The following is a 14,621-nucleotide window of genomic DNA, read 5'->3' as shown; positions in this document are numbered from 1 at the left end:
AAAACAGGTAGTTAAATTTCAGTTTTGCACTATTCATAAAAATCCATTTCACTTGTATTAATGGTCTAGATTAATGGCAAAGGATGAGATGGTTAGACAGCATCACCAACTCAATGAATATGAATTTGAGCAAACTCTGGAAGGTAGTGGGGATTCCCAGGTGGCACTGGTGGTAAGGAATCCAGCTGTCAATGTAGGAGATATAAGAGACTCAGGTTCAATCCCTGGGTCAGGAAGATCCCCTGGAGGAGGGCATGGCAACCCACTCCAGTGTTCTTGGCTGGAGAATCCCACGGACAGAGGAACCTGGTGGGCTGCAGTCTATGGGGTTGCAGAGTCGGACAGGATTTAGCAACTGAACAATGACAGTGATCTAGATACATCATTTGCTCTAGGTAGATCTGGCAAGGTTAATAAGGAATCACAAGCCCCTTGAAGAAGGCACATTTTGATCTGTGCATGTTCTAGGGTGAGTCGCACAGATGACATTAGAATCTTAGAGTAGCCCTGAGCCTCAAAGGGTTGAGAACCACTTAATTAACCAGAAGCTTCAACTCCTCTTTGAGGGCAATTGTCAACCACACCCAACTCCCTCTAGGCTCAGACTTCATTATCACCCAAGGTCACTCAAACTTTGTCGATTGACGCAAAGACTGTAAGAGGAGGGAACCTTGTCCTCCCTTGTAGAGCACGGAAACCCAGTTGAGCAGCATGGCGTTCCTTGGAGACTGAAGATGACGTCATCGTCCCCAGAGATACTTACCCAAGCCAAGCCGGTGAGAACAGACAGCTTCCATTGAAATTTTCCAAAACCAATGGCTTCCACCGCATCTTCCACCATGAAAGTATCTGGGAGGAGAAAGGGGAGGGGAAGGAAGGAGTCAGAGCATTTTGTACTTGTCTTAGTTCCAGGGGGACAGATCTAGAGGGATCCCTGGCCAAACTCTTTAAAGCAGTGCATGCTGCTTCTAGAACTTATCCTAGGAAAACCTTCTGGCAAGTGTGTGAAGTGTGCTGCAAAGTCCAATACAATGTGGTTTCTACAAAGGGAATAAGTGGACAGCCCAGAATGTCTATTGACAAGGAACTGGTTAAATTATTTTATGTATTATATATGAATGTTTATATATCTACATCCTAAAATACAACCCACCTATTAAAAAACGTGCAGATATAGAAAGATGCATACAATATATTGTGATTTAATTTTTAGAAAACAAAGTAAGGTGGAGCAGAGGAAGTCAGATTGAATGCCCATAGCCCGTCAATAGGATCGTGTGTCAGTACTCACTTTTTTTGTGCATTTTGATCATATCCCAGTGCTTTCCAAATAAACACATGGTATTTGTGTGCTCAGAAAAAATTGAGGATGCAATTTAGAAGCTCACAAGTGGCTTTGAGAAAGACTAAAAGACAAATACAATGCGCTGTGCTAGAATTGATTCCTGTAACACCACTGCTGGGAAAACTGGGGAAATCTGAATAAAGTCTGGAGTTTCATGGAGGGTAATGCACCAATCTCAATTTCTTAGTTTTGACAAATGGTGTCATGATTAGGTAAGATACTAACTTTATGGGAAGCTGCATGAAGAGTATACAAAAATAAATAAATAAATAACGAACAAACAAAAAAGATTTTAAAAAAAGAAAAAAAGAGTTTACGAGCACTCTCTGTGCCATCTTTGCAACTTTTCTGTACTTTTAAAATATTCCAAGACAAAAAATAAAAATTAACTGAAAAATAAAAATACTAAAGGAGCATGCTGGGTGGCCGTCCTGTGGGGGTGCCTCTGAGGATCTTATCTGCCCCTGCTGGGAGTTGTCATCTTATTGGAATTTCAATCATGAGCCTCTTACATCAAACATCATTTTCTCCTGAAGTATAAGCTGGTGTTCTCACACCAGCAGGGTCTGATTTCCTTCAATAATATTGAGGAGAAAGCAGAGTGAGTCCTGGAACGGCCTCAGTAATAAGAACAGTAATAGTAATAATAAAATTATATGTTTACTGGGAGCTCAGCGTGTGTCAGGCACTGCCCTAAGAGAGTGGTCCCCATCCTTTTTGGCAACAGTGACCTGTTTCATGGAAGACACTTTTTCCATAGACAGGGGCAGCTTTGGGGATCATGCAAGCACATTAGATCTATTGTGCACTTTGTTTTGTAGTGACCTCAGAGTATTCCGCCTTGACTTTATGGCTAGGTTCCCGCTCATATGAGAATCTAACGCCACTGCTGATCTGACAGGAGGCGGAGCTCAGGTAGCAACGGGAGCGATGGGGAGCGGCTGTAAAGACAGCGGAAGCTTGCTCACCCACCACTCACTTCCAGCTGTGCGGCCAGGTTCCTAACAGGCCACGGACTGGAACCAGGGGTTGGGGACCCAGGCTGTAAGAGCTTGCTGTACATAATCTCACTGAGTCCCTGTGACACCTACTAGTTAAAGGCTCAGTCTTAGCCCCATTTTTTAGAGGGGGACATGGACTTGCCCAGTGTCAATACAGCTGGGACACTGCAGATCTGGGAATTTAGCCCAGATCAGCCTGAACCCGAAGCCACTGCTTCTAACCTCTGCCTTCACTCCCACTCCAGTCATTGCCTCCTTAGATCTGCCAACAACAGGCCTCGGGCTCAAGCTGTTAATCCTCTCTCTGATTGCGAATCTGGGCCCTTTGAGGAATGAACAGAATGTTTTCATGCATCAGCATTATCAGGTGGTAAGGGGAGACCAGGTCCCCTGTGAGCACTTCAAGTCTCCTTTAACCATCTCTACTCAGAGGGAGCACAAGGTCACAGGTAGGGATGTGGTCTCTGAGGCCAGATTTCCTGGGTGTAAATCCAGCTTGGCTAAGTTCTAACTGTGTGACCCTGGGCAAGATATGTAACCTTTCTGTGCTTCTGTAGCCTCTCCTGCAAAATGGGGAATATGACTGTAATAGTTCCAATTGGAACTGTTGTGAAGATGAAGTGGGTAACATATGTAGCGTGCTTAGAACCGCACCTGGCACAGAGTCAACCCTCAGCCTCATCTGTGGCTCTGATCACTGTAGTCATCTTTACAGTCACCATCACCACCATCAGCACCATCACCATCACCAGCAGCACCATCTCCTCGTCACCACCACCATCAGCCTCACCATCATCATTGTGGCTGCCATCCTCGGCCAAGTGTTAGTCGATGATGCTGACTGTCAGGGATGGTGATGCACCCTCGCCTGCTGAGAAAGCCATGCATGTCCAGCCCACACTGCCAGTGTCACCCTGGGGCCTCCAGGCCCTCCTACCAGCCCCTTCACAAGACCCTTCTGAGTGCCACCTGGAGAGGCAACTCTGGAGCCTCAGAGCCCCTGACTATGGCCTGCCCCAACTGCAGGGTCCCCTCACCGTCAGTGGGATTGGCAAACTCCTTGGGCACGGCCGCCCCATCGTCCAGCTCCACGGCCTCTAGGCCTGCACGGACCCCTTCAATCTGGACCTCATGCTCTCCCGAAGCCGTGTCGTCCTCTGACCTTGCACTCTCGCCTGTACGACGGAATTTCACCACCCTAGAGGAGAGAGCAAATCTGGTCATGATGGCTAGAACTCCTCCTCGACGACCTTGCGGTATAGTTGTGCCCAAGACAGGTGAAAAGCCTTCACTTGTGGTCCAGAGAGTTCTCTCATGGTCCATGAATGGGTGAAAGAGGTAGAGGCTAGCATTTCTGTTGAGTTGGGCTGTGGGGAGAGTGACAACTTTAACAGTTATGTATCAGGGCTGTCTAGTACAGTTGGACAGGTTGGGCACTGCACAACTCCAGGGGGAGCCCTATTCACATAGTAAGCCATGTGAATGAGGATATCTTTGTTCTAGACCTAAATACCGTTTGGAAACATATGTGTTTCAGAATTTATACTCATTGTCTATATCTAATGTAAATAACCGTTCAACTTCAGCTTCTTCAGCGTTACTGGTTGGGGCATAGGTTTGGATTACTGTGATATTGAATGGTTTGCCTAGGGAACATTTCATGCAAAGATGGGCTCGATAAAGGTCAGAAATGGTATGGACTTAACAGAAGCAGAAGATATTAAGAAGAGGTGGCAAGAATACACAGAAGAACTGTACAAAAAAGAGCTTCACGACCCAGATAATCACGATGGTGTGATCACTCACCTAGAGCCAGACATCCTGGAATGTGAAGTCAAGTGGGCCTTAGAAAGCATCACTATGAACAAAGCTAGTGGAGGTGATGGAATCCCAGTTGAGCTGTTTCAAATCCTAAAAGACGATGCTGTGAAAGTGCTGCACTCAATATGTCAGCAAATTTGGAAAACTCAGCAGTGGCCACAGGACTGGAAAAGGTCAGTTTTCATTCCAATCCCAAAGAAAGGCAATGCCAAAGAACACTCAAACTACCACACAATTGCACTCATCTCACACGCTAGTAAAGTAATGCTCAAAATTCTCCAAGCCAGGCTTCAGCAATACGTGAACCGTGAACTTCCTGATGTTCAAGCTGGTTTTAGAAAAGGCAGAGGAACCAGAGATCAAATTGCCAACATCCGCTGGATCATGGAAAAAGCAAGAGAGTTCCAGAAAAACATCTATTTCTGCTTTATTGACTATGCCAAAGCCTTTGACTGTGTGGATCACAACAAACTGTGGAAAATTTTGAAAGAGATGGGAATACCAGACCATCTGACCTGCCTCTTGAGAAACCTATATGCAGGTCAGGAAGCAACAGTTAGAACTGGACATGGAACAACAGACTGGTTCCAAATAGGAAAAGGGGTATGTCAAGGCTATATATTGTCACCCTGCTTATTTAACTTTTATGCAGAGTACATCATGAGAAACGCTGGGCTGGAAGAAGCACAAGCTGGAATCAAGATTGCCGGGAGAAATATCAATAACCTCAGATATGCAGATGACACCACCCTTATGGCAGAAAGTGAAGAGGAAATAAAAAGCCTCTTGATGAAAGTGAAAGTGGAGAGTGAAAAAGTTGGCTTAAAGCTCAACATTTAGAAAATGAAGATCATGGCATCTGGTCCCATCACTTCATGGGAAATAGATGGGGAAACAGTGGAAACAGTGTCAGACTTTATTTTTGGGGGCTCCAAAATCACTGCAGATGGTGACTGCAGCCATGAAATTAAAAGACGCTTACTCCTCGGAAGGAAAGTTATGACCAACCTAGATAGCATATTGAAAAGCAGAGACATTACTTTGCCAACAAAGGTCCGTCTGGTCAAGGCTATGGTTTTTCCAGGGGTCATGTATGGATGTGAAAGTTGGACTGTGAAGAAAGCTGAGCACCGAAGAATTGATGCTTTTGAACTGTGGTGTTGGAGAAGACTCTTGAGAGTCCCTTGGACTGCAAAGAGATCCAACCAGTCCATCCTAAAGGAGATCAGCCCTGGGCGTTCTTTGGAAGGACTGAGGCTAAAACTGAAACTCCAATACTTTGGCCACCTCATGCGAAGAGTTGACTCACTGGAAAAGACTCTGATGCTGGGAGGGATTGGGGGCAGGAGGAGAAGGGGACGACAGAGGATGAGATGGCTGGATGGCATCACCAACTCGATGGACATGAGTTTGAGTAAACTCCGGGAGTTGGTGATGGACAGGGAGGCCTGGCGTGCTGCAATTCATGGGGTTGCAAGGAGTCGGACACAACTGAGCGACTGAAGTGAACTGAATGTTAAGTAACAATTTGGCCACATAAGGATTGCTTTATGCTTACAAAAAGCTGCCCACACAGTATTTTTTTTTAATTTAAAGTGAATATCAAAATTTTAAAATTAGAAGAATTCACAAAGAAATCCAGATTCCTGATGTCTCTTTAAATAGAGTATCTGGCCATCTGGGACCCACATTCTAATAAGGGAGCAACATGGCTAGAGCAGAGCAGTGTGGCCCTTGTATATGGGCCACTCGACCGGCAGATGACCGACAGTCTCATCCTCTCCAAATGACTTCCAGCCCTTACGGTCTCTTGCCATTTTTCTTTACTCTTAACTCTGTGTTCCTCTCACTTGGCACTTTGTTCCCTTGCCCCCATAGGCATTTGAGTTTGAGACCCCATGGACTTCACTCTCAATACAATGCATTCCTTCACACTGTGCTGTTTCTTGTGACTCGGGGAAATGCCTTGATTTCTTTGAGCAGCAACTTATTTATTTGAGACCCAGGCAAAAACATAACAACCTGTCTCCTTCTAGCTTCCTTATCCCAAAACAAAACTCCTGCTTTCTGCCAGCCCTGTGATGGGTTGCAAGGTCACGGCAGTAACAGAAGAGATGAGTCCCTACCTTCCCAGGAGACAGCCATATGGAATGAGTGATGCCCATTCCTCCCTGGGCTTTGAAAAAAGAAGTCTGGGATGCCAAGGGCATGAAGGGCAGAGGGCTGATGAGGGCGTGCATGAGTGCTCAGTCACTCCATTGTCTCTGACTCTTTGCCACCCTATGGACACCCACCAGGCTCCCCTGTCCATAGGATTTCCCAGGCAGGAATACTGGAGTGGGTTGCCATTTCTTCTTCCAGGGGATTTTCCCAACCCAGGGATTGAACCTGCATCTCCTGCAACTCCTGCATAGGCTGGCGGATTCTTTACCACAGGAAGCCCGATGATGAGGGACTGGAGGGCAAATTTGGGCAACATTTTTAAAAGGTAAAAACGGATAAATTTCTACATAAAAAAAAATTGCTATCATCATTATCAATTAACTATTGCCTTATTCCTCACATTTCACCAAGAATAATTCTATGCTCTGGCATAGAAAGCGTAAGTCTCCAGATTCCAGAAGCCTGGGGGAACATTTCTTGCTTGTGAATTGGGAGAAAAGGCAGATGATACCACAGCATTTTGTAAATACCGGAAACACCATTCAATGGCGAGGTTGAACTGGGAAAGCTCCAGCTGTCGAGCTCGTCTTGGGCTGGAAATACGGGGCAGGGTACAGCGCGCACAGGGTCTGCAGGCAGAGCGGCTGGGACTGAACTTTGGAGCAATCATTCCACCACCAGCCGCCAGCTCCACCACGCTCCCCTCTCCACCAGGCCCCCCTCTCCGCCACGCCCCCCCAACCGCCCAGCAACTTCCGTGCCGCGTTCTAGATGTTGTTCTCCATGCACTCGCTCTGCACAGCAGCCCTGTTGTTCGTCGTTTAGTCGCTCAGTCATGTCTGCCTCTTTGCAACCCTACGGACTGTCGCCCACCAGGCTCCTCTGTCCGTGGGATTCTCCAGGCAAGAATACTGGAGTGGGTAGCCATTTCCTTCTCCAGGGGATCTTCCCGACCCAGGGATCACACCCATGTCTCCTGCTTGGCAGGTGGATCCTTTACCACTTAGCCACCAGGGAAGCACAACAGCTCTATGAGGTTGGTATTTTTATAACCATTGTACAGACAAGAAAACGGAGGCCCCAGCAGTCATGGGATTTATCCATGGGCACAGAGCTAAAAAGGCATGGAGCCAGGGATCATCCTTAGGTCTGTCTGGTCAAAACCTTGTGTTTCTGGCCAAAGACAGGATACCAGTCAAACCCTTCCACTCCTCCCCATCTACTCCATTCCTCCCCCACAAAATCTTTTATTTTGAAATATTTAAAGCAGATAAAAATAGATAGATAACAATGAGAGAACTATCTTTGCTTCTTCTGCAGCTTAAGGACTAGACCCTACTAGAAGGTTGAACTATATGAAATTGCCAACATTTGATTATAATTCATTTGAAGCCACCAGGTCTCTTTTCCAATCTCCATCTCTCAATACAGCTTGAAAGAACCGAGGCTTTAGCCTGGATGTCAGTGGTAAAGAATCTGCCTACCAATGCAGGAGACACGGGTTTGAGTCCTTGGTTGGGAAGATCCTCTGGAGAAGGAGAGGGCAACTCACTCCAGTATTCTTGCCTGGGAAATCCCATGGCAGGGGAGCCTGGCAGGCCACAGTCTAGTGGGTCACAAAGAGTCGGATACAACTTAGCAACTAAACAACAGCAGCTTTGCAGGGGGTGGTGCTGATGGAGACTATGGGGAAGCTCTGAAGCCAGTGCCTACAAACTGAGTCTCAAACAAGCCCCCAAGACCATCCTGATGTGTAGCATTTGCCAATATCTGTGGGGTAAATAACTCCCACCACGACCCGCGTTAAGCTCTCAACAGTTAAATAAAAGGCTCTGAGATTTCCTGAATATCTAACCATCAGATCTGCTCGCTAGAGCCACTCTGAGCAGCCTCCAGCATAACCACTGTAAGGTCCTCGAGTCACTGTCAGAAGCTACAACATGGATGAACCTTGAAACGTGATGCTGAGTGAAAGCAGCCAGACATAGAGAGTCACATATGCGTGATCCCATTTACGTGAAGCAATTTCAGAGAGACAGAAAGCAGATCAGAGGTTGCCAGGGGCTGGGGAAGGAGGGAGAGGGAGTGACTGTCTAATGGCACAGAATTCCCTTTTGGGGATGATGAAAGTGGTCTGGAATTAGACAGAAGGGAAGGTTGTGCAACATTGTGAACGTACGTCCATGATGACAGGAGCACTATTCACGACAGCCCAAAGGTGAAAACACCCCAGTGTCCGTCAGCGGACAAGTGGGCTAGCAAAATACAGTCTGTACACACAGCGGACTATTATTCAGCTTCAGAAAGGGAGGGAAGGGGGAACTCCCCAGCAGTCCAGTGGTTAGGACTCCTTGCTTCCACTGCAGGGGGCATGGGTTCAATCCCTGGCTGGGGAACTAAAATCTGCCATGCTGTGCAGTGTGACCAAAATAAATAAATAAAAATTATTTATTTATAATTTATAAAAAATAACTAATAAAATTAAAATGGCTTTATAAAAAGAGGTGTATACTAGAGTGAAGATTCAATAAAATTGATCATTTTTTTTTAAAAAGGGAAAAGTGAAAGTATTTATCGCTCAGTTCTGTCCAGCTCTTTTGCAACCCCATGGACTGCAACCCACCAGGCTCCTCTGTCCATGGGATTTCCCAGGCAAGAATACTGGACTGGGTTGCCATTTCCTTCTCCAGGGGATCTTCCTGACTCAGGGATCGAACTCATATCTCCTTCAGGAGATCATGCATTGGCAGGCAGGTTCTTTACCACTGAGCCACTTGGGAAGTCCAAAAAAAAAAAAGGGAAGGGAAGGGGAAATTCCCTGGTTGCCTAGCAGTTAGGGCTCTGTGCTTTCATAGCTGAGGGACTTCGATCCCTGGTCAGGGAACTAAGATCCTACAAGCTGTGCACCAAAAAAAAAAAAAACCAGGAACTGGAAAGGAAGGAAATTCTACACATTACATAACATGGATGAGACTTGAAGACATTATGCTAAGTGAGATATGCCAGTCACAAAAGACAAACACTGCATGACTCCACTTAGATACTTAGCACAGTCAGACTCAGAGATGGAAAGCAGAATGGTGGCTCCCAGGGGCTGGAGAGGAAGACACAGGGACTTCGTGTTTAACAGGCACAGAGTTTCAGTTTGGGCACATGAAAACTGTCCTGGAGACGGATGGTATTGATGGTTGCACAATGCAAAGGCACTTAATGCCACAGGCCTGTACTCTTAAAAATGGTTCAGTTCAGTTCAGTCGCTCAGTCGTGTCCGACTTTTTGCAACCTCATGAATCGCAGCACGCCAGGCCTCCCTGTCCATCACCAACTCCCGGAGTTCACCCAGAATCACGTCCATCGAGTCAGTGATGCCATCCAGCCATCTCATCCTCTGTCGTCCCCTTCTCCTCCTGCCCCCAATCCCTCCCAGCATCAGAGTCTTTTCCAATGAGTCAACTCTTCGCAGGAGGTGGCCAAAGGACTGGAGTTTCAGCTTTAGCATCATTCCTTCCAAAGAAATCCCAGGGCTGATCTCCTTCAGAATGGACTGGTTGGATCTCCTTGCAGTCCAAGGGACTCTCAAGAGTCTTCTCCAACACCACAGTTCAAAAGCATCAATTCTTCGGCGCTCAGCCTTCTTCACAGTCCAACTCTCACATCCGTACATGACCACTGGAAAAACCATAGTCTTGACTAGACGAACCTTTGTTGGCAAAGTAATGTCTCTGCTTTTCAATATGCTATCTAGATTGGTCATAACTTTCCTTCCAAGGAGTAAGCGTCTTTTAATTTCATGGCTGCAGTCACCATCTGCAGTGATTTTGGAGCCCCCAAAAATAAAGTCTGACACTGTTTCCACTGTTTCCCCATCTATTTCCCATGAAGTGATGGGACCGGATGCCATGATCTTCATTTTCTGAATGTTGAGTTTTAAGCCAACTTTTTCACTCTCCACTTTCACTTTCATCAAGAGGCTTTTTAGTTCCTCTTCACTTTCTGCCATAAGGGTGGTGTCATCTGCATATCTGAGGTTATTACAATGGTGAATTTTACCTTATTTTGCCATGCCCCTCTCTCCCCTAAACCCCCAATCCCTCAACCCTTAGCACCGTGGTGGATGTCACCTCTTAGTGAAATTTATCAGAGAAAGACAAACACTGTATATTATCATTTATATGTGGAATCTAAAAATGAAATATACTAGTGAATTTAACAAAAAAGAAACAGGACCTGTGGACATAGAGAACAAACTAGTGGGTACCAGTGGGAAGGGTGAAAGGGTTAGGGGCAAGATAGGGGTAGGGGATTAAGAGATATGAACTACTGTGTATAAAATAGATATATTGTGCAGTACAGGGAATACAGCCAATATTTTATAATAACATAGATGGAGCCTAATCTTTAGAAATTGTGAATCACTATGTTTTAAACCTGAAACCAACATAATATTGTAAATCAACTTTTTGTTGATCAGTCATCAAGTCGTGTCACTCTCTGCGACCTCATGGACTGCAGCATGCTAGGCCTCCCTGTCCTTCACCATCTCCCAGAATTTGCCCAAGTTCATGTCCATAGAATCAGTGATGCCATCCAACCATCTCATCCTCTGTTGTCCTCTTCTCCTTATATAAGTATTATATATAAATGTATAAGTATGTAATTATTTATATATGTATGTATTTACAAGTATTTACATATATAAATACAAAAATGCATGTGGATATACACATACAACTTTTTATACCTCAATAAAAATTTCATGTATATATCCACACAGTTTTGTATTTTAAATGTAAATGATTATAAATACATACATATATAAATATTATAGCTATAAACATAATTTTATGTCAGTATATAAATTAATCTTTGTAAATATAAATATGTATTTATATATAATATTATGCATGTGGATGCATATACTGCTACACAGATATTCTGTACATTGCAAGAAAAGCTGTAAATGAAATGAACTGGGTGCAGTGAGAGGCTGGGGGTGTGTGAGGTGGGGAGACATTTCAACTCTGTAACCCACTGAGGGGTGATGCAAAGTGGGTTCCAGGAAGGAAGCAACAAAGAGTAGGACTCTCGCTCCCCTGGAAGCAACCCCCCAACTCAAAACTACAAACAGTCCCCCGAGGCATTAATAGAAGACAGAATGTAGAGGATTACTAGGTGAAGGAAGGAAATGACCATTTACGTGCATTATCAGTTCCTTTTCATGGGTGAAGGGAAGGTCTGTGGCTCGCCCTTGACTCTGAGGGTAACATTACAGAAAATGGCCATGTGGTCTGACACTCTCCCTGTCGTCACGCCTTCTCCTCTAGGACCACCCAGGGCTCTGTGCTTCCTTCTTTGAATAGTAGCTTCCACTGCAACCTTCTGGGAAGGTAAGCAGTGATATGGGCTCCCCAGGTGGCTCAGTGGTAAAGAATCCGCCTGCCAATGCAGGAGTCGCAGGAGATGCAGGTTCGATCTCTGGGTCAGGAAGATCCCCTGGAGAAGGAAATGGCAATCTGCCCAGTATTCTTGCCTGGAAAATCCCATGGACAGAGGAGCCTGGAGGGCTACAGTCCATGGGGTCGCAAAGAGTCGGACACGACTGAGCACCCATGCAAGCTGCGGTATCTTTCCAATTTTTTAGTGCTTTGAGCACCAGCTGGCCATGTGTCAGGCCCAGTGTTTGCACTTTGCATCATTAAATTATTTATTCCCACTTTCATTGTCCCCATTTTGCAGAGGAGGACACTCAAGCATAAGGGGCTGGGAGCTTGCCCAAGGTCACCCAGTAAGTGTCTAGGCTTTGGCGAAGCTGTCTGATTTCAGCATCCCCACTTCCAGCCTCTCTGTATTCTCTTCTGGTGCTAGCATCTCTTTGCAGCTTTGCTGCAAATAATATAAAACCAGAAATAATCACCAGGAGAAGAGTAATTAAATAGATGATGGAACAGCCACTAAAGAAAATGCTTTTTAAAAAGTGAAAAAACATTTTATTGGGACTTCCCTGTCGGTCCAGACTCTGCACTTCCACTTCAGGGAGTGCGGGTTCCATCCCTGGTCAGGGAACTAAGATCCTGGAGGCTGCATGGTGCGGCCAAAAAAAAAAAAAAAAAAAAGAGTTTTTTTTTTTTTTTTTTAATTTGTGTTGATCTGTGTCACAATAGGTGAGAGTGGAAACAACTTAAGTGGCTATCAGTGGCTGAATGGATAAACAAACTGTGGTCTATCCATACGACCGAGTATTATTCAGTGTTAAAAAGGATGGAAATTCTGACCCATGTTACAACATGGATGTACTTTGAAGACACTGCGCTAAGTGAAATAAAACCAACACCAAAGGGCAATTACTGTACTAGTCCGCCTATCTAAATGGGCTTACAGTAGTCAAAGTCACAGAGAGAGAAAGTAGAACAGTGGTCACCAAGCTCTGGGGTTGGGGGGACAGAGGGGATTGGGGAGTTAGTGTTTAATGGGCAGAGTTTCAGTTGAGGAAGATGCGAAAATTCTGGAGATGGGTGGTAGTGAAGCTGACACAACACTGAATGTAGTTCATACCATTAACCGCACAATTGTTGAAATGGCAAATTTTATAGCGACTATTTTCACACAATAAACACACATAATGAACAGACCCACACACAAGTTGGTTGCAAGAACTCACAGGAAAAGACTGTTGGGGCTCATTTGTTTTTGGCCACACAGCTTGTGGGATCCTAGTTCCCAGACCAGGGATCAAATCCAGGGACGTGGCAGTGAAAGCCACTGGACTGCCAGGGAATTCCTGCCGGGGCTCACTATCAAATGTGCTGGACTACAGTCCCATGATCTATGTTCTTGGTACTAAGATTTGAGTATGGTCTCGAACCAGAGACCCAGCCTCCCCAGGGACCTGTTAGAAATGCTGAGTCTCAGGTCCTGACCGAGATCTACTAAATCAACATCTGCAGTGTAACCAGGTCCCCAGGGAATTCATGTACATGAATTCATGTGCATGTTCAAGTGTGCTCAAGAATATTTTTGCTTCTGCCATCGAACATTCTGGAAGGATACTTAAGAAGCCTGAGACTGGTTGGTTTTTGGGAAGGAGGACGGATGGGGATGGGGAGTTTTGAGGGAAAGAAATTTTACTTTTCATTTTGGATCCCTCTGTAATATGTAAATTTTTAAACCTGCACATCTATTAACTTAAATAATCAACATAAATCACAATAGCGACTATTCACAGAACGCTTGTCAATCTGTAACATTAGCTAAGCATGTTACAGACACGTTATCTGTGAAGCGGGATGAAGACAGGCTTGCAGGAACGTCGTGAAGATAAACTGAGCTCGATGAACAGAAAACTGTGGAGGCTTTGTGTCAATATTGGCTTCCCTCCAACCCAGCTGCGTTCAGGTCACCTTTGTACCTTGAGCATGGAGGACACTGACCTTTGTGAAATTTGACTTTGAGAAATGGCTTAGCTCCCTGGCGCTTTAAGCCAGGATCTGTTCACATTCCTTCTCTGGCAATCCACTAGAAGCCAGGGCCCTTTATTTATTAAAACTTGTCTTAAGACGGATGTAAAGAGAGACCTCTGACATTAAATTACACTCAGAAAGCCAGACGACATTTTGAATCAGATGGGTTCCTAAAAGCAGTTATCAGCGACATGAGCCAAGATTTTCCAAGGGGAAAAAAGTGTAATGTGAAAGAAAAAGAAAATAGCAGTGGCATATGTTAACTATACGAGGGCTTTGAAACAAGCTGGCTCACAACTTCCTGGCATTTGTTGTGTATATATAGCATATAATTTACCAAAATAGCAGGGAACATTTGTTTTACATAATTTTTCTATTGAAAGAAGAGAAGAGCTTGAGGAAATAACTGTCAACCCAAAGATTTTGCTTGAACCATCATGTAATTCACCTCAGTACCTTAAATTAGGGTCTGAGACGCGATTAGGGTAAGGAAGTTTTTTTTTTTCTATTTTCATCTGAGCTTCTGGGTATTTTATCCCCTGAGTTCACGAATCTGTCAGACTGAAAAAGGAAGCTTGTGCCTAATTGTGATTATGACAGGGTAGCATTTCAAGTCGTGCCTAAAGATGGGGGCGGGGGGAGGTGCGGTGTCATAGAAAGGAGTGCCCAACTCTGCAAACAGACTGATTTGGGTTTGAATTTCCTGCCCCCACTACTCGGCAGCTCTGAGGTTAGGTTACTTGACTTCTCTGGGTCTCAGTTTCCTGCTGGTAGAATGGAGATGGTGATTCCCATCTCACAGGGTTGCCATGGAGATTAAAGGAGTCAACAGAG

General features: G+C 45.1%; 1 protein-coding gene across 1 annotated transcript in view; it reads right to left on the bottom strand.

Moving 5' to 3' along the window:
• SVOP (SV2 related protein) overlaps positions 1 to 14,621 on the bottom strand; it is a 73,150-nt gene that overhangs the window by 47,792 nt on the left and 10,737 nt on the right. The window contains exons 2-3 of the mRNA XM_019977966.2: positions 3,384 to 3,544; positions 764 to 849 (exon numbers count right to left, since the gene is read on the bottom strand). Of these exons, the coding sequence (XP_019833525.2) occupies positions 764 to 849; positions 3,384 to 3,544 (247 nt within the window). The remainder of the gene's footprint in view (positions 1 to 763; positions 850 to 3,383; positions 3,545 to 14,621) is intronic.

This window comes from Bos indicus, chromosome 17, assembly GCF_029378745.1.
Source record: "Bos indicus isolate NIAB-ARS_2022 breed Sahiwal x Tharparkar chromosome 17, NIAB-ARS_B.indTharparkar_mat_pri_1.0, whole genome shotgun sequence".
NCBI classification, from domain to species: domain Eukaryota; kingdom Metazoa; phylum Chordata; class Mammalia; order Artiodactyla; family Bovidae; genus Bos; species Bos indicus.
Note: the sequence above shows the minus strand (reverse complement) of the source record. Positions and strands in the feature narration are given on the sequence as shown.